The following is a 24019-nucleotide window of genomic DNA, read 5'->3' as shown; positions in this document are numbered from 1 at the left end:
GTTGGATTTGTACGTACAAAATCCCGAGCTTTGGAGTTTATTGGACTTGAACTGACAATTACCCGTGCTTTGGAATCAGACTTGAACTAACGGTTATCCGTGCTTTTGATTTTGTTGGACTCGTATGAATAATCCTTCGAACTTCCGATTTGTTGGGACTTGTACCGCAATGAGATAACTCAGCCACTTGAATATGATTTGATCACTTTTTTAGCATATTCTTGAATCGAGTGTGCATTTTGATCTTGCTTTTCGGGGATAGCGGGAATTTTTGGGTATCTCAGACATTGGCGAGCGGGTCTTTGGATCCCTCAAAATTACTGTAAAAAACAAAAATAATAAGAGAAATATTTATATTAATAATGCAATAATCATTTATTACCAAAAATTTCATTTTTAAGCGTTCAATTATCGTTAATTTATTGACTTTCAATTTTCGAATCCATTCGTCATAATTCGTTATTTAGAAATGGACTATATTCTAAAGGTTTAATTATAATATAAATCGCAATCAAAGTCAATATTAACTTTAACTTTAATATACGATGTTACATCATAATTCGCAATTCAGACTATAGACATTTTTAAATATAGTTCACGACAAATAAATAAGCATTGAAATATTAATTCGATTGATTGACATCTGAACCTTAATAAATTATAATTCGGATTCAAGCAAATTCAATTTTATTCAAAATACGAGGAATATATCTCGAATAAAATTTATAATAGGTTAAATTGTACTTTAATTCTATTAAGTCACATTTCGAATATAATTCGATATTTTTTACCGATTTATACCGAAATATGACAAATTAGTCTTAACAGCACAATTTTTCCCCAATAAATTATTTTCGAGATAATACCATATATTTTGGATAATTTATGAATTGTTCAAATTTTGAGTGAAATTTATTAAAAACTGAAAAATTGGTCCGGACAAAAATGAGTATCTACACACGTGTCTTCATATTTTCTAATGGAATCATGATTCGAATTCATATATTCTCTTATTATCATTTAGTATCCTTTATCTTTTAAAATTAGTAGTAATGAAAATTTAGTAAAACTCCTGCAAAGTTTGGTGAAACTCGTGTCAAACCATGGTGAAGTGAAAGTCTTGTGAATCAATATAACTTTGGTGAAAGTTTTGTTGAATTCTATAATTGTAATGAACCTCTTGTAAAACTTATATTAAACCTCGATGAAACATTGGTAAACTCATTTGAAACTCATATAAAACTTAGGTGAAATTTCTATGGAATTTAGGTGTAACTCAACAACTTTTAGTGAAACTACTATAAAACTTTATAACAATAGTGAAACTGTTGTAGTGCCTTAATTACACCCTAGTGAAACTCTTATGGAACCTTGTTGAAACCTTTTGTAACTTTAATGAAAGTTTTGTTGAACTTTTATAAAACTCATTTGAAACTCATATCTTATTGAAACTCATGTGAAATGCTGAAACCTCGTGTTACTTTAGTAAAACTGTTTTGAAACTCCTAAAAGAGATTTGAAATTAATTTGTTTCTTTAATGCTGTATATATATTGTTGGTAATTTTGGAAAGTCAACAAGTATGAGAGTTGAAATTAGTTTTCTTCTTAATGTCAAATATGTTGTTGGTAATAGGAATTTTTAAAAATGGTTAGACATGTTTTTAATATTTTTCTAATATTTAAGAGAGGATGTGCATGTTTGTTAAAATAAAGATAATTTTTTTAAAATGAAATGGAATAAAGAAGCCACTAAAAGACAATCAACGTTTAATACAGAAACTAAAAAAATAAAGATAAATTCTATTTCGTAGTTCTTTTGCTAAAAGACTCTTTTCTTATAATAATTAAATTTTTATGTTACGTATGGAGCTACCATTCTTTTTAGGATAATTACCATGGTGATTATAAAAGTTTGGAAAATGTCTCTGGAATGTTATAAAAGTTTAATTTGTTTTAATAAAATCACTTAAGTTTGTTTTTGTCCTAATAAAATCAGTACGTTTTCCAATCATTTTTTCACCGAAGCTAAGTTACATATAATCACATGTCTCAACGCCATGTGGCATAACAAAAAAATTTAACTATAGATTAATCCAAGTAAATAAAGATTATCAATTAAAATTTTAACTACAAATTAACACACGTGGCATGTCGATTGTTAATTAAAATGAGTAGTTATATTAAAAAATATGTCAGGTAATGCTAACGGGCATTGAGATGACACGTCGGCAATTTCGATAAAAAGATGAATGAAAAACGTCCAAAGTGACTTTATTAAGACAAAAATAAACTTAAATGATTTTAATGAAATAAATTAAACTTTTATGATATTTTAGAGACATTATCCAAATCGAGATGTGCTAGTTACCCTAAAAGAATGGCAGCTCCATACCGAAATACAAATAAAGAAATAAATTTAAAAAACAAAGAAAAAATACAAGTGAAATCTTCTTGATTTCAAATAGAGAACTGCGTTTTATTTTTTTTACTACAAAAATGACATGTGGTTTACATAATTAGTAAAATAAGGAATTTGACTAACATTATTTAACACGCCATCTAATCAACATATCACATCAATAAAAGTGAATATTACACTTATTATATTAGTAAAGTCAATAAATTTACGTGTCATTTCTTCGAAGACTAAAATTATTTGTCAATTTTTTTTTTTTATAAACAACTCATATGTTATGAACCAATTAGAATAAAATCATTCAGAATATAAGAAAAAATACAAACAGAAAAATCTTCAATAAGAATTTCCATTTGTGAAAGAGAGAGTTTCCATGTAGCTAAACTATGAGTATCAATGTTCGCTTTTCGTTTTTCCATTTGTCAATTTCTTCTTTTTACCAACTACGTAAAATGTACCATTTTTATAAAAATAAAATAACATTTTTTTTAATTTACAAGTCAATTAAACCATTGGGATTTTATTTATATTTTTCCAAAAACAAATACGATGTATACTTTTTAATATATGAAACATACTATACTATGTATATTTGAATGAAAGTTAAAAACATGACATATATAACAATACAAAAGAAGAAGAAAAAAAGAAATTTATAAAAAAATTTAATTTTAAAAATTAATTATAAAGAAATTCAATTTTAAAAATTAATTTATCTATAATTATATTTACTAATAATTTAAATAACATAAAAATTATATAAATCGATATTTTTAATATATTTTAAGAATTTTGGTTTATAAATTAAAAACTTAGGATATAATTTCTTAGAGTCGCATTCATGAATATTAGTATTGGGCTTAATTTGCATCACCCTATGGTTGAAGGCCCGTAAAACGTAATGGAAATTAAGCCCAATACGAATATATTGGTTTTTGCTATCCTCGTGCAAGGCACGTGATTGTCTCTGTCATCCTTCTCTGGAAATCGGCAGGAGATCGTAAAAGAGAAGGGGCAATTTCTCGGCGCACTCTCTTTGTCAAAATCAAGGCTTCCGTTTGGCTCTGTAAGTCTATTCCATATTTGATTTATGCTCAGATGCTTACCTAAATTTTTCCTCGATTTGATAGCTTCAATTTAAAGAAATCCGTCGATGATATTTGTTCGTTATCTGCTTCAAATCCTAAGATAGTCATGTCAATGAAAAACGAGGATAATGTGTCTCCTGAGACTCAGGTATTCTCAATTTCGACTTAATTACAAGTTTATTTCTGTTCAGTTGAGTGTTATTGTATGTTGATTCTGTTATCGATTTCAAAATTCTAAGAGTTGAATGGAAAATTGAAGAAATTGGAATCTAATGTGCAGAGGTATGATTGAATATACTAGTGTTTAGGGGTTTGGGGATGTGTTAGGTGAATTTGATTCAATTATTAAAAGAACAATATGGAAATGTAGGAATTTGTAGAAATTTTATAGTACTCCTATTGTAATATATCCAACCAATGAAAATCATTTTGCATAACACTGCATGAAAGTGATGATTAGTGTAAAGAAAAAAGTACATACATATGGCATTAATTGATTTGTCGGGTGCATTACTCCGGGAGGACCCTAAAACATTTCAGGAATTTGTGAGATTTTGAGTTGGGAGGCACAATTTGTTGGTATTGAGTTGTTGCTGCTTTGATATTGCGGATGCGCAACCATCCTTTAATCAAAAACCCGACGAAAAGAAATAGCAAACACTAGAACAAATTTAGTAATTGAAGAGACTTTTATTGATAACTTGTGTAAATGTTACGATAGTAAAGATCTCAATCTCCCTAGCCGTCTGAGTATATTCCTACAAAACAGGGGAGGTGTCGGCTATCCGGCTTAAGCACTTCGATGCTTAAGCTAGCTTCACTTTGGGAGAAAATAGGGAAAAATAATGGAGGCTTGAGTTTTTGAGCATATTCCTCTTAATCCTCCTTATGTAGGTTAGTGTAGTTACCGTTTAGGATTTTGAAGTGTCATCTTGTCTTCTTATTAGATGGACGTGTTGTCCCTGTGACAGTCCTCCACATGGACCGGCTTTCTTTTATGCGTTCACACTAGCACTCTGGAGGTGTCTGCTTAGGCAAGCCATTGTTGTCGGGTCTACTACTGAAGTTGATTCTTCCTAACCCTAAGACATCTGGCTTCTATGGAGCAATCATATATTTGACCTCCATCCGTGTGTCTAAGACACGGACTTAGAGCTTCCTAATGACCGCATATTTCGCCCATATCCGGATCTTTCCTGAGATCCCTTAGGACATTCAGCCAACGTCTTTCCAAGTGAGAAAAATGATATCTGCATGTTATCAATTATCAAAGTCTATTGAGATTTCCTCACAATTCTCTTGGTTTTTATGTCCAAGTGATTACTAGATTTGTTCTAGTGTTCGCTACTTCTTTTCAAAACCCTAAACCCTAACTACACTAACTATATATAAGGAGGATTAAGAGGAATCTTCAAGTTTTGCTCAAAAACTCTAGCTTCCCTTCTTTTTTCTCTATTTTCTCCCAGAGTGAAACTAGTTTAAGTATCAGAGTGCTTACACCAGATAGCCGACATCTCCCCTACAACCCCTATTTTGTAGGAATATGCTCGGATGGCGAGGGAGATTGAGATCTTTACTATCATACAATTTACACAAGTTATCAATAATTAATCAACAAAATTCTATTTGATTACTAGATGTGTTCTAGTGTTCGCTACTTCTTTTGGTCCGGTTTTTTATTGAACTCTCACCGCGCACCCGCTGTATCATGCTTGTTTTTTACTAGCCTTAAAATTACTCTTTGAAATGAATGTTGATTGTATAGAGATGAATCCTTTATAAAGTTTTTTTTTCCTTGTGTAGCTTTCATCTCATTTTTTTGGAGATCTACTTGATTCCATAATTGTTGATGTTGCTTCTGAGTGTCACCGGATCGCGAAATTGGGTCTTGATCGGAACTTGGAGGCCGAAGAAGAAGAATTGAGGTTGTCAACACAAGCCCGGGTTAGAGTAGCTGATCCGAGTAATAACAGTGAAACAACTAGCAAATATGTTGTTGACATATTTGGACAAACTCATCCTGCGGTTGCTAGTGAAATATTTGATTGTATGAATTGTGGAAGATCAATCATGGCTGGAAGATTTGCTCCTCATTTAGAAAAGTGCATGGGAAAGGTTAGATCCTCTTTCTCTTCATCCTAGTATAGATTTCATAGTTATTAGAGGCGCACCTTAGGGCCGTGTTCAAGTGATGCGCGTCTGAGTGCGCGTTTTTTAACCTAGTGCCTTGTTTGAGGCGTGCTTAGGTGCAAATTTAGAAGTAACATAGTGTTTTTAGGTTTCCAAGTTCAAATAGGATGTTTTACCCTTTTGAGAATCCTTTCCGGCCTGAATATGGATTCAATTGGATGGTTTTTACGTAAAAACATATTAAGGGGCGTAACATTATGTAGTATCTATATAACGAGATTGAATTTGAAAAACACAAGAAGTTTGATTAGATAATAGGTTTGACTAGGCAGGATTATTTAATTATCATTTTGTTGGAAACTCGTATCTTGTACTCAATGGAGTTTCATTAGGGTTGTTAATTTCTGACACGACAGACAATCCGCCTAACACGATTATCATATTTTGTTGCATTTATATCATATATAATCACGTGAAATAGATCACATAACACAAATTATGACACGGTAACACATTTAGAAAAGTGCATGGGAAAGGTTAGATCCTCTGCCTCTTCATCTTCTAGGATGCAGAGCAATTTCTTTGCCGTATTGTAGTATAGATTGCATAGTTTATTAAAGGCGCACTTTAGGGCTGTGTTCAAGTGATGCACGTCTGAGTCCGCCTTTTTTAACCTAGGAGCAAATTTAGAAATAACATAGTGTTTTTAAGTTTCCAAGTTCACATAGGATGTTTTACCCTGTCGAGAGTCCTTTCCAGCTCGAATCTTGATTCAACCGGATGGTGAAAAGTAAAAACATATTAAAGGGCTTAACATTATGTAGTAATAATGAGATTGGATTTGAAAAACACAAAAGGTTTAATTAGATAATAGAGTTTCGTTTGGATTGTCAATTTCTGACATAATAACATGATTTACAGAGACAATCCGCCTAACACGATTGTCAAAATCATCAATCAGGTCCCTGAACTAAGCAAAAATTATCAATTAGGTCCCTATCTTATCTTAAAATCAGAAATTGTGACTATTTGATATAGACTATAATCATCTTTGTGTTGGTTCAAAATGAGTTTGGGGAATATAGTCTGAAACTGTTCAATCGAATGAATTTCGATGAGGCCTTAATTGATGATTTTTGTTTAGAATAGGGGGCTCAATTGATGATTTTTTCTTAGTTTAGGAACTTGATTGATGATTTCGATAGTTTAAGGTCCCAATTGACTTTGAAGCCTAGTTTAGGGAGCCAAATGGGTATTATGCCCGTGAAATATATAAGATCACATAACACGGATTATGACATTGTAACACATTTTAATACCCAAGTTTCGTAATTGCTTTCTGTAATTTTGTTACTCAACTGCAGGGTAGGAAGGCTCGACTTAAGGCGACTCGAAGTAGCACGGCTGCACAGAACCGGCCCTCACGAGGTAGTCCTGTTTCTGCATATTATCCGTATTCGAATTCGAGCAGCACAAACCGGTTATCAAATGGTGAAGAATACTCAAACGGCACATTGGAAGAACCATGAATCCAAGTTTAACCAGTACAATGTTTTTCTGTGAATCCTTTTCTCATTCCTGTATCTGTAATAGTGTTTTTAAACAAATCACTTGTTACTAATGGAACTCAGAATATAGAATTATAAGTAAAGCTCTTTCAGATAGACTCTGTTTTATAGGGCTGTAAATGAGTCGAGACGCTCATGAGTGGTTCGGTATTTATCTCGATAAAAGCTCGACCGTGTTTGGCTCAATTTATAAGCGAGCCAAACATGAGAACGGAAAAACTCGGTTCGAAAGCTACATTTTAATATTGAATATACATTTTTCTAAAAAAGGTTACCTGTTTTATTATTTGGCAAAAAATAACGTAATTAAGCCTCTGAACTTTGGTTGTTTGAAAGATTAAGCCACTGATCATTTATTTTTTCACATTGAGCTCTTGATCATTTATTCTATTATGGATTAGGTCTTTATTTAAATTTTTCGTTGAGTTTGAATTGCATACATCGTTAGGACGATTCGGTTTGTTGACATTGACAAATAAAAATAAGAATTCCTTGACTAGGAGAGATAAGAAAATTAAAAACTAAAACAAAATTATAGAAACTAATTTTCAGTATATTCTTCCAAACTTAATTTTCTCCTCTCCCATTTTGTGATTTTCAACATTTGAATCGCCAAATCGATCTTTTCATCTCCTAAACTCAATAAAAAAAAGTTAAATAAGGGCCAAATCTATAATAAAATCAATGATTAGGCGCTTAATATGGAAAAATAATTGATTAGAGGCTTGATTCTTAAAACATGTAAAGTTTAGAGGCTTAATTATGCTTTTTGCCTTATTATTTTCATGTTTTTCATTATCTAGGGACAGCCAAAACTTAATGTAAACTAGCTAAATATAGTACATTGTAACTAGATTTGGAAATGAATAGATACCTTATCCATTATTGATTTTAGGGTAAATAATTTATTAGTCCCCTCTTTTTTACCTAACATACTGTTTTATTTTCTTATTTTGAAAAACAAATTATGAGGTTCCTATCTTTTGTCAATATTAACCATTTGGCCTTTCTATCTATTTATTTTTAGATATTTAACTGTTATATTTGGTATAAACAAATAGACAAAAAATGACAGAGTAACATGACTCTTTTGTATAGTACCATGGCTATCTCGAAAACTAAGATATGTTCAGTTAAAAATCTAAAATAAATAGACAAAATGATCAAATGATTAATATTAATAAAACATATGAACCTTATAATGTGTTTTTTAAAATATAGAGACTAAACAGTGTGTTACGTAAAGAGATGGAGACTAAATTATTTACCCTTGATTTTACAGCAATTACAGTGCAAAAAGAGTAGAGTTTGTTTGTTTCAGCTAAAACATTTTGGGAATTTTTGTATTGAATCCTCGTATTTTGAAACAATCAATAATAATAAAAAAAAAATCAATTGATCAGACGTTAGTAATTTCAATGTAGTGTAATAAAACTCGGTTAACGTAGAATTTAAATTATTTACTAATTAGTTGCTGATGAGATATTGGGATTTTAACCGTGATGGCCTCCGGGATGCAATTTACTAATATACAGGCCCTGTTTGGTAAAGAGCGTTTTAGGATAAAAAGAGCAGTTTTGACCAATTTTAGAGGTTTGACCACTGAAACCGCTGATTGGAGTGTTTGGTGGAGAGAGGTTTGGGAGAGAGTTTTGGGATGAAAACGCTAATTTAGAAAAAAGCTCATTTTATGAGCTTTTTCAATTAGCGTTTGGAATATTAAAATTAATGGACTTCTTTAACTCTAATAGATAGACTCTCTTTTCTCCTGCGCCAAAATTAGTGCCCTTATTTGTCTTTTTGCACAAACCGCTATTATCAATCAGCTAATTTTTACCAAACAGGTCTATACAAACAGCTAGTCAAATCAGCTAATGTAATCAGCTAACAGCTAATTCCCAAACAGAGCCACATTCTGACGATTAAGTTATTAAATAGATAATAGAGAGAGAAAATGTTCAAGTATAGAGATTGAGAAAATAAAAAGATCTTTACTTTCTGTTCTGGTTCTTCCTATTTATAAATATTGGATGAGACTCTCAAATTACAGGTATGCTCCGTCCTTGTTTCAAGCCGATTAAGTCCTCGAATGGATTCTTTAGTGACGACGGGAATCTCTTTGAGAGTTTTGGGCTTTCTAGATGGAAGGGGGCTTCTTTGCGAGCCTTGGGCTTCCTTGATGGGTTTAGAGCCCAAATGCTTCACCAAAAGCCTCCTTCCTTTTCAAGTCTTTGCGAGGTACTTGTAGGGATGGCAATGGGTACTGTATTCGCATGTACTCGGTATTTTTCGATTCTACTAGAATTACTCGTATCATGTATAAAGGGTATGGGACAGGTATGGGAATACCCCCTAAGGTACTTAGTACCCGGTACCCGTCATAAATTTTTTATATATTAATATATATCATTGTTTTTAGATGTAAAACGTGAGATTTAAACCCCAACCTTTTGTTTTTTAACCATTGAGTGATGCCACTAAACTAATTTATTCTTATTAATTGGTTCCATTTGTTCAATTTTTGGATAGATCATTTATTAATTTATATTTTGTTAAATTTGTAATATTTTTTGTTTTATTTATTGATTCTTAACGGGTAAGGTACCCGCGGGTAAAGGTACCCGCGGATACTCGCGAATTAAATGGAACGGGTATGGGATGTAAAAAATATACCTGTTAGGGTAATGGGATGGGTACGGGTAATTAAAAAATAAAAGGGGAAGGATTTGGGATTGACATTACCCGCGGGTACCCTACCCGTTGCCATCCCTAGGTACTTGGTGTGAGTCCGTCTGGGGTCCACGGGGATTTATCGAAATGTGAAGTTTTCCACTTGGTGAGTTGTCTCCTTATAGCGGTGATATTATAAAGACCTCATAGCATAGAATACGTCGACATATTTCAATTGATATATATAATTTATAAAAATAATTATATGTATTTAATATATATATATATATATATATATATATATATATATATATATATATATATATATATGTTATTTATTTATTACGTCATTCGGTTCGGTCAATCTGAGTCATCCGATCCGACCAAGTGACCCGTGATCGGTCCAGTTCTGATAACAGTGGCTAAAACAACATTGACATGTTCTCAAAACATGAAATAAGTGCCAAAAGCATAAAATGAAGACAGTTTATGGTCTTTAAATTTCCATGTGCTGTAAGAATCGAATGTAGAAAGAAAAGGAATCAGCCGAATCATCCAAGAGCCATAAATTCCTTTGTATATGTTAGTTTTAGGTATTTTAAGTTAGTTTGCAACTTTGTCGAATAATATTTGGAGATTTTATCCAACCCGGTAGGTTCGCAATTTACGATTATGCTTCACATTGGAAGCAAATGCTAAGATAGCTAACTAGCAGTTGCTTCCACTGCTAAGATAAATCGTAAACTGCTAAGACAATTGCTTAGAAGATACTTTTTCTCTTCCTTGATTTCTTTCTCTCTTCTCATGGCCTATTTTTTAGTCGAGTCTAGAGTTTAGCCAAGCTCTGCCTCGTTCGGCTCGTTAATAACTATATCCAAGATTAGTGATAAAGGCAAATTAAAAAAAAATGTTTTCTTAATTTTGACTTAAAGTTCAATTAAGTCATTAATCCATATAAAAAAATCAATTAGATCCTTAACTTTTTAATTAGATCATCAACTGATACTTTGACACTCAATTAGATCACGAACCTTCTGTAATTGTTAATTAAGTCGCCAACATATATTGAAACTGCTAATTGGCTTCCTCACTCCATTAAAATAAAATTTTAATTCTACTTTTTCATATGCATCGATTTGGTTTATCGGTATTTCATGACATTTTAAGTTTCGATCATCGGATGAGTTATTTTTATATTTTTTTATTGGATTTGAATAGTTATGATATTTTCCATTTCAACTATCAGGTTAGTTTGTAATATACACATAGAAAAAGAAAAATTGATATTATATATAAATTTTGGTTAGCTTACATAATTTTTTTTTTTATCAAAACTGAACTGATAATCGGAATTTAAAATACTATAAAATTTTGATACAACCCTCAAATAGAAAATAACTAACAAAATTTTATTTCAATAATGAGAAAGATACAATTAATGCGATCAGTATACGCTATATGTATTTTTTTAATATATACGTTATATATCTAATTAGTGATTTTAAAACACTATAAAAAAAATTAATAAGAATTTTGCGCTTTCCAATTAAAGTTGGACTGAATGGTTAAGGGTCTCAAATTGTTTAAACTAAAAGAGTTCGAATTCTAGTATACGCAAAAAAAAAATTAATTAAGAAATAATCTAATTAAAAAATATCTAATGAGTCTCGAACATACTAAAAAAAAAAAAAAAATCTGACTAATTATTTTCATTAGAATAGTATATAGGAAAAGTCGATTATGAAGATACGGAGACCATCATATAAAAAATTAAAGAATTAACATTTATTATGAATTAAAATTAGAATATTTAAAGTAAAACATAGCACAATAAACATCGGTCCCGTAGCTCAGTTGGTTAGAGCGTTGGTCTTATGAGCCGAAGGTCGCGGGTTCGAGCCCCGCCGGGACCATCCATCGGCTTAATTTTCTTTTTTTTGATTTTTTTCTTTTGTTTCCACGTATACAACTCCTTAAAAAAAATAAAAAATCTTAATCATTTGATTGGCTGCTTCTCTCATTGGGTGACGTTTCTTTTCCCACTTTATTTCTATCTTTTCTTTTTTTTTTCTTTCTTAAAGCACTATTTACTATTTATCCCTGAACTAAAAAAACATTGTGTGATTGCCCTTTAAATTATTGACATTGACCCCTGATTTATTAAAAATATTAGTTTTTGCCCCTTAATTTTTTATTTTGTGACATTAACCCTCTCACCTAATAAAAATGTTTGCTTTTTTTTTCTTAAAGTATTTAGTATTTATCCCTAAACTATAAAAAGAATTTGTGTTTGCCATTTAACTTAGGCTTAAAGCATTATTTGGCCATTGATCTATCCAAAACTGTGTCATTTGGCCCCCGACTTATTATTTAATCATATTTGGTCCTTGACCTATCCCATTTGGTGAAATTTCACCCAATTTGTATGAATATTTAACGGAATCGTTATCTCATTGATAATTAGCGATATTTTGACACTTAAACTTGAAACGTGATCTTTCTTAAAGTTTTTTTTTTCACATTATGTGAAAATAATTAATTAGAATAAGAAAAGAAAAAAACTAAAAACAAATCATAAACTAAGATCTATTAAGTTCAAGTATCAAAATATCGTTACGTATCAATGAGATAATGATTCGGTTAAGTTTGAATTTAAATTGGGTGAAAGTTCACCAATTTGTAATAGATCAGGGGCCAAATGTGATCAAATAATAGATCAGGACCAAATAGTGCTTTAAGCCTTTAACTTATTGACATTGCCCCTTATTTATTAAAAATATTAGTGTTTGCCCTTAAACTATTATTTTGTGACACGGACCCTCTCACCTCATAAAAATGTTGGCATTGAATCTATTATTTTTATGAGATTGACCCTTAACGTATAATAAATAATTAAAATTTATCCATTTTAGAATGAAATTAGTGCATATATAAAGAGATTTTTGAAATATTTACGTTTGGTAATTACTTATCACAATACAACTGTTATAATATTTCACCAATTTATTTAATTTGCATCTATTTTCATATAATATTTTATACCAAAAAAGCCCTTGTTTCTCTATTTCTACGATATTAGAAAATATCAATTCTTCTCCACCCAATGAGCAATCATTTCACCGTGTGATTTAATGGGTCTTCTTACATTTGCACTAATTTTCGTCTAAATTGGATTAAATGTGATTGACCGAATATTTGAGTCTAACCTATTATTTTGTAGCATTGGCCCCTCGCGTATAACAATCAATCAAATTTTATCCAATTTAAAAGAAAATTAGCGCGTATATAAAGAGATTTTGGAAATATTTGTGTTTAGTAATTACTAATCGTAATATAAGTGTTATAATATTTGCATCGATTTTCATGTAATATTTTACATCAACTAAGCACTTGTTTTCCTGCTTCTACGATCTCAGAAAACATCAATTTTTCCACCCGATTAGCAATCATCTCACGTGCGATTTAATAAATATTTCTACATATGCACTAATTTTTATATAAATTGTGACAAATATATATTTTTATAGAACATGAACAAAATGATAGTTTTGATTTTTTTTATATGGTGTAAAAATACCTTAACGTTTACCGCCATGAGTAATTTTACTCGTAACATCTAAAATTGTGCAATTTTACATCTAACATTGGCAGCCAAGACCAATTTTACCTCTAACGTTATCAAGTCGGACCAATTTCAGACATTATTATAAAACACATATATTTTGTTCCTTATTCTGCACCAATTGCATATCAATTTGTTAAAAAAAAAAAATTCTGTGATTTAATAATAAAATTGGATATTAATATTTATAAATTCAGTGAAATTTTTTGAAATTTTTTTGTCCAACTCGTACAAAAGACAGTATATTTTTTTAATTTTTTTTTTAAATTCACGTCTAATTATATGTTTATGATCTGTTACTAATCAGTGATAAAAATGACTCACATGTGAAGTGTAGATGACAAGAAGATTAATGACCGAGAATACAATTTGATGAATTATTTCTCAAATTAACTCAATTTGACAATGTTAGGGGTAAAATTGTTCTGCACTGCCAACGTTAGAGGTAAAATTACACAATTTTAGACATTAGAGATAAAATTGCTCCTAGCGGTAAACGTTATGGTTATTTTTGTATTTTTTTAATTGTATGTATAATGAAAGATCAGGGCTCAGAATATTTTTTTTTTAAATCAGTTATTTCTTTATAAAAAGATAATTTTGATTCTAATTGTTTTATATATTAATTATATGCATGTATTTGTGTAGAATGAGTTCCAAGGTGGATGAATTGGTTGACTTTTAAAAGAAAATTAATTAAAATTATTGTGTATTTAATGGAAAGGATATCTAGTTGTTTAGATTGGGTTTTGAAATTAATTACTAATATATGCAGAAAATGTTAAATTATAGGACAAAATTACACCTAATATCCAATCAATTTGAAATCAATCATTAATCACCTATAAGAGAAAAAATTAAATTAATTCCATTTTTAATCAAATGCTGATACTCTGGATTTTATACCCAAAAAACAAAAGAAATTTATATAGAGAAGATACTTATTAGTACATATATGCAACTATTATTGCTTCTTTGTTCCTTTTATTTGTTGTTTGAGATTATTATTATTCTAAGACTAAAGAAGTATTTAGGGTAAAATTCGAATAAAACCATTTGGTTTCACTTTTTGTTAGATTGGTATATATGATTGGTAAAAAATTTATTTTTTCAAATTTAGCCGATAACGACCTCAAAATTAAAATTTTCAAGAACTAATTATATTTTAAGCAAGTTATGAGAGAGAAAGTTAATGTTTAGAGAAAAAAAAACTCCAAAAATGATTATTTTGAAAAATTAAAAATACGATTCTATAATAAATATGATACTAAACAACTTGAAAATTTTCATTTTGAAGTCATTATCGTCAAATTTGGAACCACAAGTACCGATATGAAAAAAAAATGTAAAATCACAAAATATTTATTTGAAATTAACTCAATTCTTTATATGTGTTATGTTTATTTTTATTTTTATTTTATTTTTAAAAGCTGACTTCCTTATTGCCTTGTTCTAAAATTGCTTTATTGTTGAGAACAAAATTTTACCACTTATTACTAAACTTGTTCATAGGGTGGATTTGAAGGTCGGATTTCGACCCGACTTAACCGGGTTTGATACATAAATATATTATCGAAGCCCACCTCAACTTGAACTATTTTTATATTAGACTCGGTCCGGGCGGGCCAAACTAAGAAAACTAATTCAAATTTATGTAATATATAATAATAGGGAAATTTACATAAAAATTCAGTTTTGAAAAATTATCTATAATTATATCAAACTAAGTAAATCAATATTTTTAATATATTTTAAGGACTAAAGTTTATAAATGAGAGGCTTATGATATATTTTTAAGAGCTTAAAATTTATAAATTGGAGTCTATAATTTTTAAATTACGGTATATAAGCATACTTTGACGAATTAAATTTGATAATATAATTTGATTATAATCTAACTAACTATTATTTTCATGTAAAACGCTAATAATAATATAAAGTGCCTAGAGAATGCTTGTTTAGGCTTTTTAGACGAATTCAAATCTAATCCAAATTATATAAATTATGTGTGAGTTTGACTGAATTTAGGTTGGAACGGATCAAACACTAAATATACATCGTCCAAGTGTAACCTATTAAACACATGTTAGATGGACCAATGGACTCATAAACAGATTTATTTCTTGCGTAAAGTTATATCTACAATTCATAAAAAAACATAAATTCCAAATTTCGACCTTGTACAAGTGAGCATGCTTTCTTAATTATTAAGTCATTACAAGAAAAAGCTTAAACCATTATTTTGATTCTTGCTCTATCTAAAATTTTGTCAATTGATGAACCATTAACTTTCTAGAGGCCGTGGGAATAGCATATCCCTGAGGAGCCGCCTAGAGAGAGAAGCTCTAGCTTCTCTCTAGGTTTTTCCCTAATCTTTGCCCCCCCCCCTCCCTCTTTGCAGCCCACCACCTCTTCCTCTCCTGCTCTTTGTCGTCTTCTTCTTTCTTTCCATTCCTGGTCTCCTTTTCTCCTTTTCCAATTTTTGCAACCTTAAGCTACAACAAAGTAGCTAGATCTAATCGGAGGAGGGAGAAGGAAGTTTGTCATCCTTCTTCCTCCTTACATCTATGACTGTTTTTTCGTTTTTTCTAGCTTTTTAGTGTTTCGTTTTCAGTTGAAAACTCATTCCTTTCTTCGGATTTTCTCCATCTGATTCGCACCCGTTAGCTATATCTCTGTCGTTTACGTTTTTTTTCAGATTTAGCAAGAGCGGAAATGTGTTATTTTATTCGTAGATCTACAGATCTACGGGGTTGCACCAGTAAAAAGGACTCAGATCCAGATAGTCCAGTTTGTCGGAAGAAACTAAATGATGACGATTGGTTTGCGATGGCTTTTATGTGGAGTTGGATTCGGGAGAAGTATGAGTTTTATCGTCTTATTGTTGTAGTTGTATCTTTTATGGTTATTTTTGCTCTTTATAGTCCTTTTATTTCCTTTATGGATGTTGTATTAGGCATTTGCCTATACTTGTGTAAGGTTTTATCCCTTGCTATTTTCACGATGTACTCGTATTCTATCATCTAATGAAATGATTAAGCATCTTTATCAAAAAAAAAAAAAAACTTTTTAGAGGTCGTGGCGACGTTTTGATACTTAAACTTGACAAGTGATATGTCTTTAAAAAAAAATTGTCACATAAATTTCCTTTCGTGAAAATAATTAATTGGATTAAAAGAAGCAAAATATAATTCCTAAATTAGAATCTATCAAGTGTGTTAAAATATCGCCGATGTGTCACTTTATTACATCTCTTTGGATTAAATTTCAGTAATTGAATAGTTTATCAGCCAAATGTGACCAAATAATAAGTTAGAGGATAAATGATAAAATTTTGAATATGTTTAAGCTTAGAGAAAAGATATTAATCGAACAATTTAGACTATATGATTGTGATGAAATACTTCATGAGTTTTGCCTTCCGAAAAAAATCTTCCCGACTCGAATTTGGATTAATTTGAACTATCAGCTTAGAATACAAGAAAAATTTCTACAATGGGACATACTTAATACTTGACTCTTCCACTCAAATGTTGTCATGTCATTCCAACGGTTGACGTGACATCTTTGAGTGAAAAGATAAAGGATAAAGTGCAAAAATACCTATAGTGTTTATATGTAGGAATAATTTTACCCTTAACGTGTAAAGTGATCCAATTTTATCCTTAATGTTGGTAGCAAAGAGTAATTTTACTTCTAATATTGGTAAGTTTGGTCAATTTTAGACATTATTATAAAACACAAGTATTTATTTCCTTATTCTACACGTAAGTTAATTCTAAAAAACGGTCATATGTTTTGTTATTTAATAATAAAATTAAAAATTAATATTTTTAAATTGGGTGAAATATTTGAATCCAATTTGTACAAAATCCAGTATATTTTTATTTTTTTTTTAAATTTCATGTTTAGTCATATGTTTGTGACCTGTTACTAATAAGTGACAAAAGAAATGATACACATGTGAAATATAGATGACAATATTCCTCATTGAAAAACAATTTGATGAATAATTTTTCTAATTGACCCAACTTGATAATATTAGGGGTAAAATTTATTATAGGTAAAATTATACCATTTTAGATATTAAAGATAAAATTGCTTCAGGCTGTAAAGGTCAGGAGTATTTTTACACTTTATCCTTATAAATTTGTTAGAAAACCCAATGTTGAACCTAGAATCAACTGTTTGAGCCAAAAATAGAATTAAAATTATTTACAAGTAATTAAGCATGATTATTTATCTAATAAGTTGTAGAAAAAAGAGATTATCAAACAATTTCAACTAATTAACACTAAGATATGAACAAACAATGAATTGAACTGAATCTGTTCAAACACCCAATTCATTATTAACAGATGAAAAAACCTTACAACCCTCTGATCTATTCCTACTCAACATCCTCATTAAAGAACAACCCAACGAAGATGACGAATCAGACGAATCTGAAGATGAAGAAGATGAAGATGGATAAAAGGAATCAAAATTTACAACTGAATTACCACTAACATTTTCATTCTGAACATCAATAGCAATCTGATCCTCTTCCTTAGCAGTGAATTCAACAGCTGGAGCTCGACAAATAGGGCAATTCAAGTGAGAATTCAACCACATATCAATACACTCAACATGAAATCCATGGCCGCATTTCTTCAACCTTCTCCCAATTTCATTCTCCTCGAAAACGCTTAAGCAAATTACGCATTCTAACCTCTTCTCCTGTTCTTCTTCTTCTTCCTGGAAAACGAAGAGCGGAATTGAGGCGACGAGTGAGGGATCGAGTCCCTTGGATTTGGAAGGAGACGGAGAAGAATGAAATGTTGAAGAAGGGGGATTGAAGGTGTATGAATTTACAGATGCGGAGGTTGAAGATGCAGATGGAGATGGAGATGGAGATGGAGATGGAGATGGAGAGAAGAACCATCTGGCGTAGATATGGAGGAGAAGAACGAAGAGAATGACGACGAGAAGTGAAATAATTGCGGCTAACATTATGTTTGTGTCGTATGAAGATATGCTGTTAATCAACTCATTTTTACCCATTGAATTTTGGATTTGGATTTGGATTTCAAACTCTGAACATTAATGGAGATGATCATCAATGGAACCTTCTTCTTCTTCTTCCTCTTGCTTTACTTATATAACAAATTTACTCAAAATTGTGTTATCTTATATAAAATCCATATGCTTATATATGATATAATTGGTCTATTTGGGACCAATTTTATATATAGTACTTAAAAAATTTATTTTGTTAAATTGTACTTGCCTCAAATTTTTTTTTTTTTTGGCTTAATACTTAATTTCGCTTATGAACTTCACGCAAAAAGTTTGATTTGTACTCTAAACTTTCAAAATGTTATGATAGTCCTCTCAACTTGTATAAAATGTTCAGTTAGACTATTGAATTTGTGTAAAATGTAATCAATTAACCACTCGGTTGTAAAAAAGTAAGATGCACATTGCACGTGTCTTAATTGCTTAACAGTAAAACTTGTCTTCTCTAATATTAGAACTGCATACTCCGACCTTGGTCGTTTTATTTTTTTAAAACGCATGCAATATATTTCCGCATTTAACTTACTTTTTCAACTGAGTGATTAATTTGTTACATTTTACACAAGTTCAGATGACTAATTTGACATTTTATGCAAGTTGGGGGAGTTATAGGTACACTTTAAAAGTTCAAGATGTCAATCAACATTTTTAAACAAGTTCATATGGCAAATGATGTATAAGCCATTTTTTTTATATATATACGTGTTATCATCTAAGTGGTCCATAACCAATTTTTACATACCAATGTAAAAAAAAAAAAAAAAAAATCAAAATTAAACTAGATTTAGACTACACAAGTAAGATTTGGTCGTTTTGAACAAACTTAGAGAAATTTTTCGTCTATCATATACTGGAGTATTAATCAAGTTGGATTTTAGAATTAAATACAAATTCAATGAGTTAATTAATCATCCGAACCTGGACCGGAAATCATCTATGGTAGGGATGGTGCCGGCAGTCGGGATACCTTGTCCCTTCAAGCCCCCCTTGTCTCCACCGCTGGATATAAATGAAAGGAAAATGAATTTCGTGTCAATCGAGTTATCTTCTTTAATCCAATGTCAATTTTTAAGAAAATTTTGTTGAATTATAGAAAATTAAATGTCTACTTTTTCACATTAGACATTTTTTATGTTTTACCTAAGATATCAACTACGAAGTTTATGTTGGAAACTAAAAATTAATTTCACCCAACACTAATGGGTGAACTTTGGAAATTACCTTCAACCTGCAAGGCTAAAATTAGCCCCCATGTATGGATTTATGGCTCCACTATTATCTATTATGGTGAACTATAAGACCATTATCCCTCTTTTATCTTCATACTCTATCTCTAAAACATACATGGAATAAAGGAGTCTTGCATTTTTTTTATCCCTATCACACCTCATTTACTCGTGTACCAAACACCCTCTTACCTTTGACAGTCAAACGCAATGGTATCCCTAACATGGGTCCATTTCAAGTATTATTAAAAGATACACGTATTTTTTTTTCATACTATATCATCAGTTGTGTATTAATTAGTTCTAATTTCATAATAGAATTAAAGATTAATATTTTTAAATTCGATAAAGTATTTGGATTTTTTTCCAACTATAATCTTTTATTTTTTTATGGGTAAACATATTTTTATTTTCTGTTATTGATTAGTGAATAAAATGATGTATGTATGCAGTGGAAATGGTACGATTAATGACAAAAAAAAAAGATGGTTTAATATATTATTTCTCAACTTGTCAATGTGAAGGATAAAATGTTATTGGTTGCCAATATTAAAGGTAAAATTACATCATTTTAAACGTGAGGAATAAAATTGCTTAAAGTTTTGGAGAAGTATCAATTTAGGCGCTACGTACTAATATCAGCTCAACATTGATAAAGAAAATAGTATTAATTTAAACATTGGTAACGAGACGTGATATATAATTCATATTACTTCAATTTACAGTATCACTATTTGTAATTATTGCTTCAAATTTTGAAAAAAAAATCATTAATTATATTAATAATATGTCAATCTGTAATTCTAAAATATTAAGGCCCTGTTTGGTAAAGAGCGTTTTGGGATAAAAAGAGCGGTTTTGACCAATTTTAGATGTTTGACTACTGAAACCGCTGATTGGAGTGTTTGGTGGAGAGAGGTTTGTAAGAGAGTTTTGGGATGAAAAATAATTTAGAAAAAGCTCTTAAAATGAGCTTTTTCAATTAGCGTTTTGGAATATTAAAATTAATGGACTTCTTTAACCCTAATAGATAAACTCCCTCTTCTCCTACGCCAAAATTAATGCCCTTATTCGTCTTTTTGCACAAACCGCTATTATCAATCAGCTAATTTTTACCAAACAGGTCTACACAAACAGCTAGTCAAATCAGCTAGTTAAATCAGCTAATGTAATCAGCTAATAGCTAATGTAATCAGCTAACAGCTAATTCCCAAATAGGGCCTAAGCCTACATTAAAAAAAAACAAAGGTAATTAATTTATTAGTCCCTATATTTTGATAAAACACACTGTTTAGTCCCTGTATTTTAAAAAACACACGGTAAAGTCCTTAACGTTTTTTTCGGTAAACTGTTTAGTGCCTAACGTTTTTCTCGGTGAACTGTTTAGTCCCTGCCGTTAGACTCTCATGAAGATTCTGTTAGTCAATTTGAATTTGCGTTCTTCTTTTCCTTTATTTTTCTTTCCTTTAAACTTTAATGCATCTGAAATCAACTTCGAGTATTCTTCTTCTTGATTTTCTTCTTAATCGTTCAAATTCGTAAGCATTGGGTCTGTTCTTTTTTTTTGTTCTCCATACAAGTAGCTTCTTTTTCTAATTGTATTTCCTCTTCTGAAGTTTGAAGGTAAATAGTAAAGGGTAATTTAGTCATTTCCGAAGTCATAAACGGTAAAAAATCTAATAAATAGACGGAAGGACTAAACAGTTCATTGAGAAAAAGGTTAGGGACCTTACCATGTGTTTTTTAAAATATAGGGACTAAACAGTGTGTTTTGTCAAAATATAGGGACTAATAAATTAATTACCCAAAAAACAAAAATAAGGAATGAAAATGCAAAAGAAAAAGTCAATAAAAAAAGGAGTAAATAATTGAGGAAATGGGGGGAAGACAAGAAACATTTGCGTGTAATAGTAGGAAGTCAAAAAGGCATCGCTGTATTCAAGGACGGAATTTGACTGGTTGAGCTAAAGGCCAAACCGAAGGACTCGTGAAGGCGACGGCAGCTAATTAAAGCCCCTTGGTTGTTGAATTTCATGTGCTTCTTTTCTTTTTCTTTTCTTTTCTTTTTCTTTAAGCATTTATTGCTTCTCAAGCATCTCTATACTTCTTCCATTCAATTCTTCCAACTTGTTTGTTTTTTTATACTACTCTACGGTTTCCTTAGAAAGTGTATAAAAAATTATAAAACATTTTCCTTAAATTCATTTGTTATTATTTTAAAACCAAGCATCTGAAACGGATTTGGTTCAGCTGTTAGCTAATAGTTGTTGATGTTTGCTGTTTACGGTTGCAGAAAGCTGTTTGATGGGTCTGTTTGGTTGCTCATTTTCATGCTCATGTTTGTCTTTTCATTTCAAAAGGGAGAGTTTTAGGTGTTTGGTTAGTAACATTCTGTTTGCCTTTTAAATCTGAAAAGCAGCATTAGGTGTTTGGTTAGCGACCTCCTGTTTGCATTTCACACCTGAAAAGCAGCCTTTTACAAAAGCAGAGAATCTCTGCTTTTTGGAAAAACAGCTTTTCCCAACAGCAAATAGCAAACCGTAACAGCAAATAACAAATAACAACAGCAAACGACAACAGCAAACAGCAAACCGTAACAGCAAACAGCAACAGTAAACAATAGGTAAAACAAACAGGCCCTAAGTGTTTAATTATTATTATTTGGAAAAATTATATTAAAATGTTGCTATTAGTATTTAAAATATCTAATATAGATATGTTTTAAATTAATTAATAAATAAACTATAAAATAAAAAATGTATTATAAAAATTAATAAAAATAAGGGAAAACGTTATAAATGCAAAAAAAAAAAAAAAGTGAATAACACAAACGTCAAAAAATAAAAAAAAATGCGAAATAAAAAACACGAAAAACATGAATAAACGAGAAACCCACAAAAACAAAAAAAATGTAAAAACACGAAAACGCAACACGACAAATGCAAAAACGCGAAAAAACGTGAAAACACGACAACACAAAAACGTGAAAAACGCGATAAACGTGGAAATGAAAACAAATAAAAAACGAAAAGGTGCGTAAACGCAATGAAAAAACGTGAATAACAAGAAAATGTAAGCAAACGCGAAAAACATGAAAACCCAAAAACGCAAAAATATGAAAAACGCAAAAACGTGAATAACACGAAAAAACACGACAACACAAAAAAAGGTGAGAAAACGCAAAAAAAACACGAAAACATGAAAAGTTCGGAAAAACATGAAAAACGATAAAATACAAAAAAAAATACGAAAACACAAAAAACCAAAAAATTGAAAAACACAAAAACGTGAAAAAACATGAAAAACACGAACATAATAAACGTATTTTTTCACATTTTTCGTTTTTAACATTTAAAATGTTTTTCACATTTTTGTGTTTTTAACGTTTTTTCCACGTTTTCGTGTTTTTCGCTTTTTTCATGTTTTCGTATTTTCCCGCTTTTTTCATATTTTCCTATTTTTAACATTTTTTTACTTTTCGTGATTTTCGTATTTTTTCACTTTTTTCATATTTTTTTGTTTTTAACATTTTTTTACTTATCGTGATTTTCGTATTTTTTCACTTTTTGTGTTTTCACCTTTTTCCCGTATTTACACGTTTTTGTGTTTTTTACAATTTTCACTTTTTTTTGCGTTTTTTCACGTTTTCCTGTTTTCTATATATTTTTCAGGTTTTCATGTTTTTAACGTTTTTTCCATGTTTCATATTTTTCATTTTTCTGTTTTTTTATATATTTTTAAAAATAATATATATTAAATATTGGCTTAATAGGCACCCAACTCCCTAAACTTGTAACTTTTTTTCACCTGGCCCCATCAACTTAGGGGACAACCTCTCAACCCCCTCAACTCTCCAAAAACATCACATACAGCCCCTTACACCCCTATGTTCGGTCAAAATATTGACCCGTGTAGAAAATGCGCTTGACTGTTGACCACACCAATGCCACGTGCCATTTTTTATTAAAATTTTCCATTGAAACCCCTGCTCGGCAAGCAAGCCCATTTCTGCTCGGCGAGCAACTACCAGCGATGGATTTCGATTAGAATTCTTATGCCAGAATGGAAAATTTTAATAAAAAAGTGACACGTGATATTGGTGTGGTCAACAGTCAAGTACATTTTCTACACGGGTCAATATTTTGACCGAACATAGGGGTGTAAGGGGCTGTTTGTGATGTTTTTGGGGAGTTGAGAGGGTTGAGAGGTTGTCCCCTAAGTTGAGGGGCCAGGTGAAAAA

General features: G+C 30.6%; 2 protein-coding genes and 1 non-coding gene across 4 annotated transcripts; 2 read left to right on the top strand and 1 right to left on the bottom strand.

Moving 5' to 3' along the window:
- Nucleotides 1–3376: 3376 nt before the first annotated feature.
- LOC136201533 (SAGA-associated factor 11) lies at nucleotides 3377–7299 on the top strand. 2 transcript variants are annotated; one of them, XM_065992221.1, is made up of 4 exons: nucleotides 3377–3483; nucleotides 3548–3653; nucleotides 5309–5620; nucleotides 7000–7299. In XM_065992221.1, the coding sequence occupies exons 2-4, from the start codon at nucleotides 3612–3614 to the stop codon at nucleotides 7162–7164; spliced, it is 519 nt and encodes a 172-aa protein (XP_065848293.1). In that variant the 5' UTR covers nucleotides 3377–3483; nucleotides 3548–3611; the 3' UTR covers nucleotides 7165–7299. The 2 variants fall into 2 exon arrangements, with proteins under 2 accessions (XP_065848293.1, XP_065848292.1); XM_065992220.1 differs by having other exon boundaries at nucleotides 3377–3653.
- A 4413-nt stretch (nucleotides 7300–11712) lies between these two features.
- On the top strand, nucleotides 11713–11786 carry TRNAI-UAU (transfer RNA isoleucine (anticodon UAU)). Its single transcript has one exon. It is a non-coding gene; the product is annotated as a tRNA-Ile (tRNA).
- Nucleotides 11787–17760: 5974 nt separating this feature from the next.
- LOC136200561 (RING-H2 finger protein ATL63-like) lies at nucleotides 17761–18683 on the bottom strand. The gene has a single exon (XM_065990933.1). The coding sequence runs from the start codon at nucleotides 18536–18538 to the stop codon at nucleotides 17828–17830; it is 711 nt and encodes a 236-aa protein (XP_065847005.1). The 5' UTR covers nucleotides 18539–18683; the 3' UTR covers nucleotides 17761–17827.
- Between the last annotated feature and the right edge of the window lie 5336 nt (nucleotides 18684–24019).

This window comes from Euphorbia lathyris, chromosome 7 (genome assembly GCF_963576675.1).
Source record: "Euphorbia lathyris chromosome 7, ddEupLath1.1, whole genome shotgun sequence".
Taxonomy (NCBI): Eukaryota; Viridiplantae; Streptophyta; class Magnoliopsida; order Malpighiales; family Euphorbiaceae; genus Euphorbia; species Euphorbia lathyris.
Note: the sequence above shows the minus strand (reverse complement) of the source record. Positions and strands in the feature narration are given on the sequence as shown.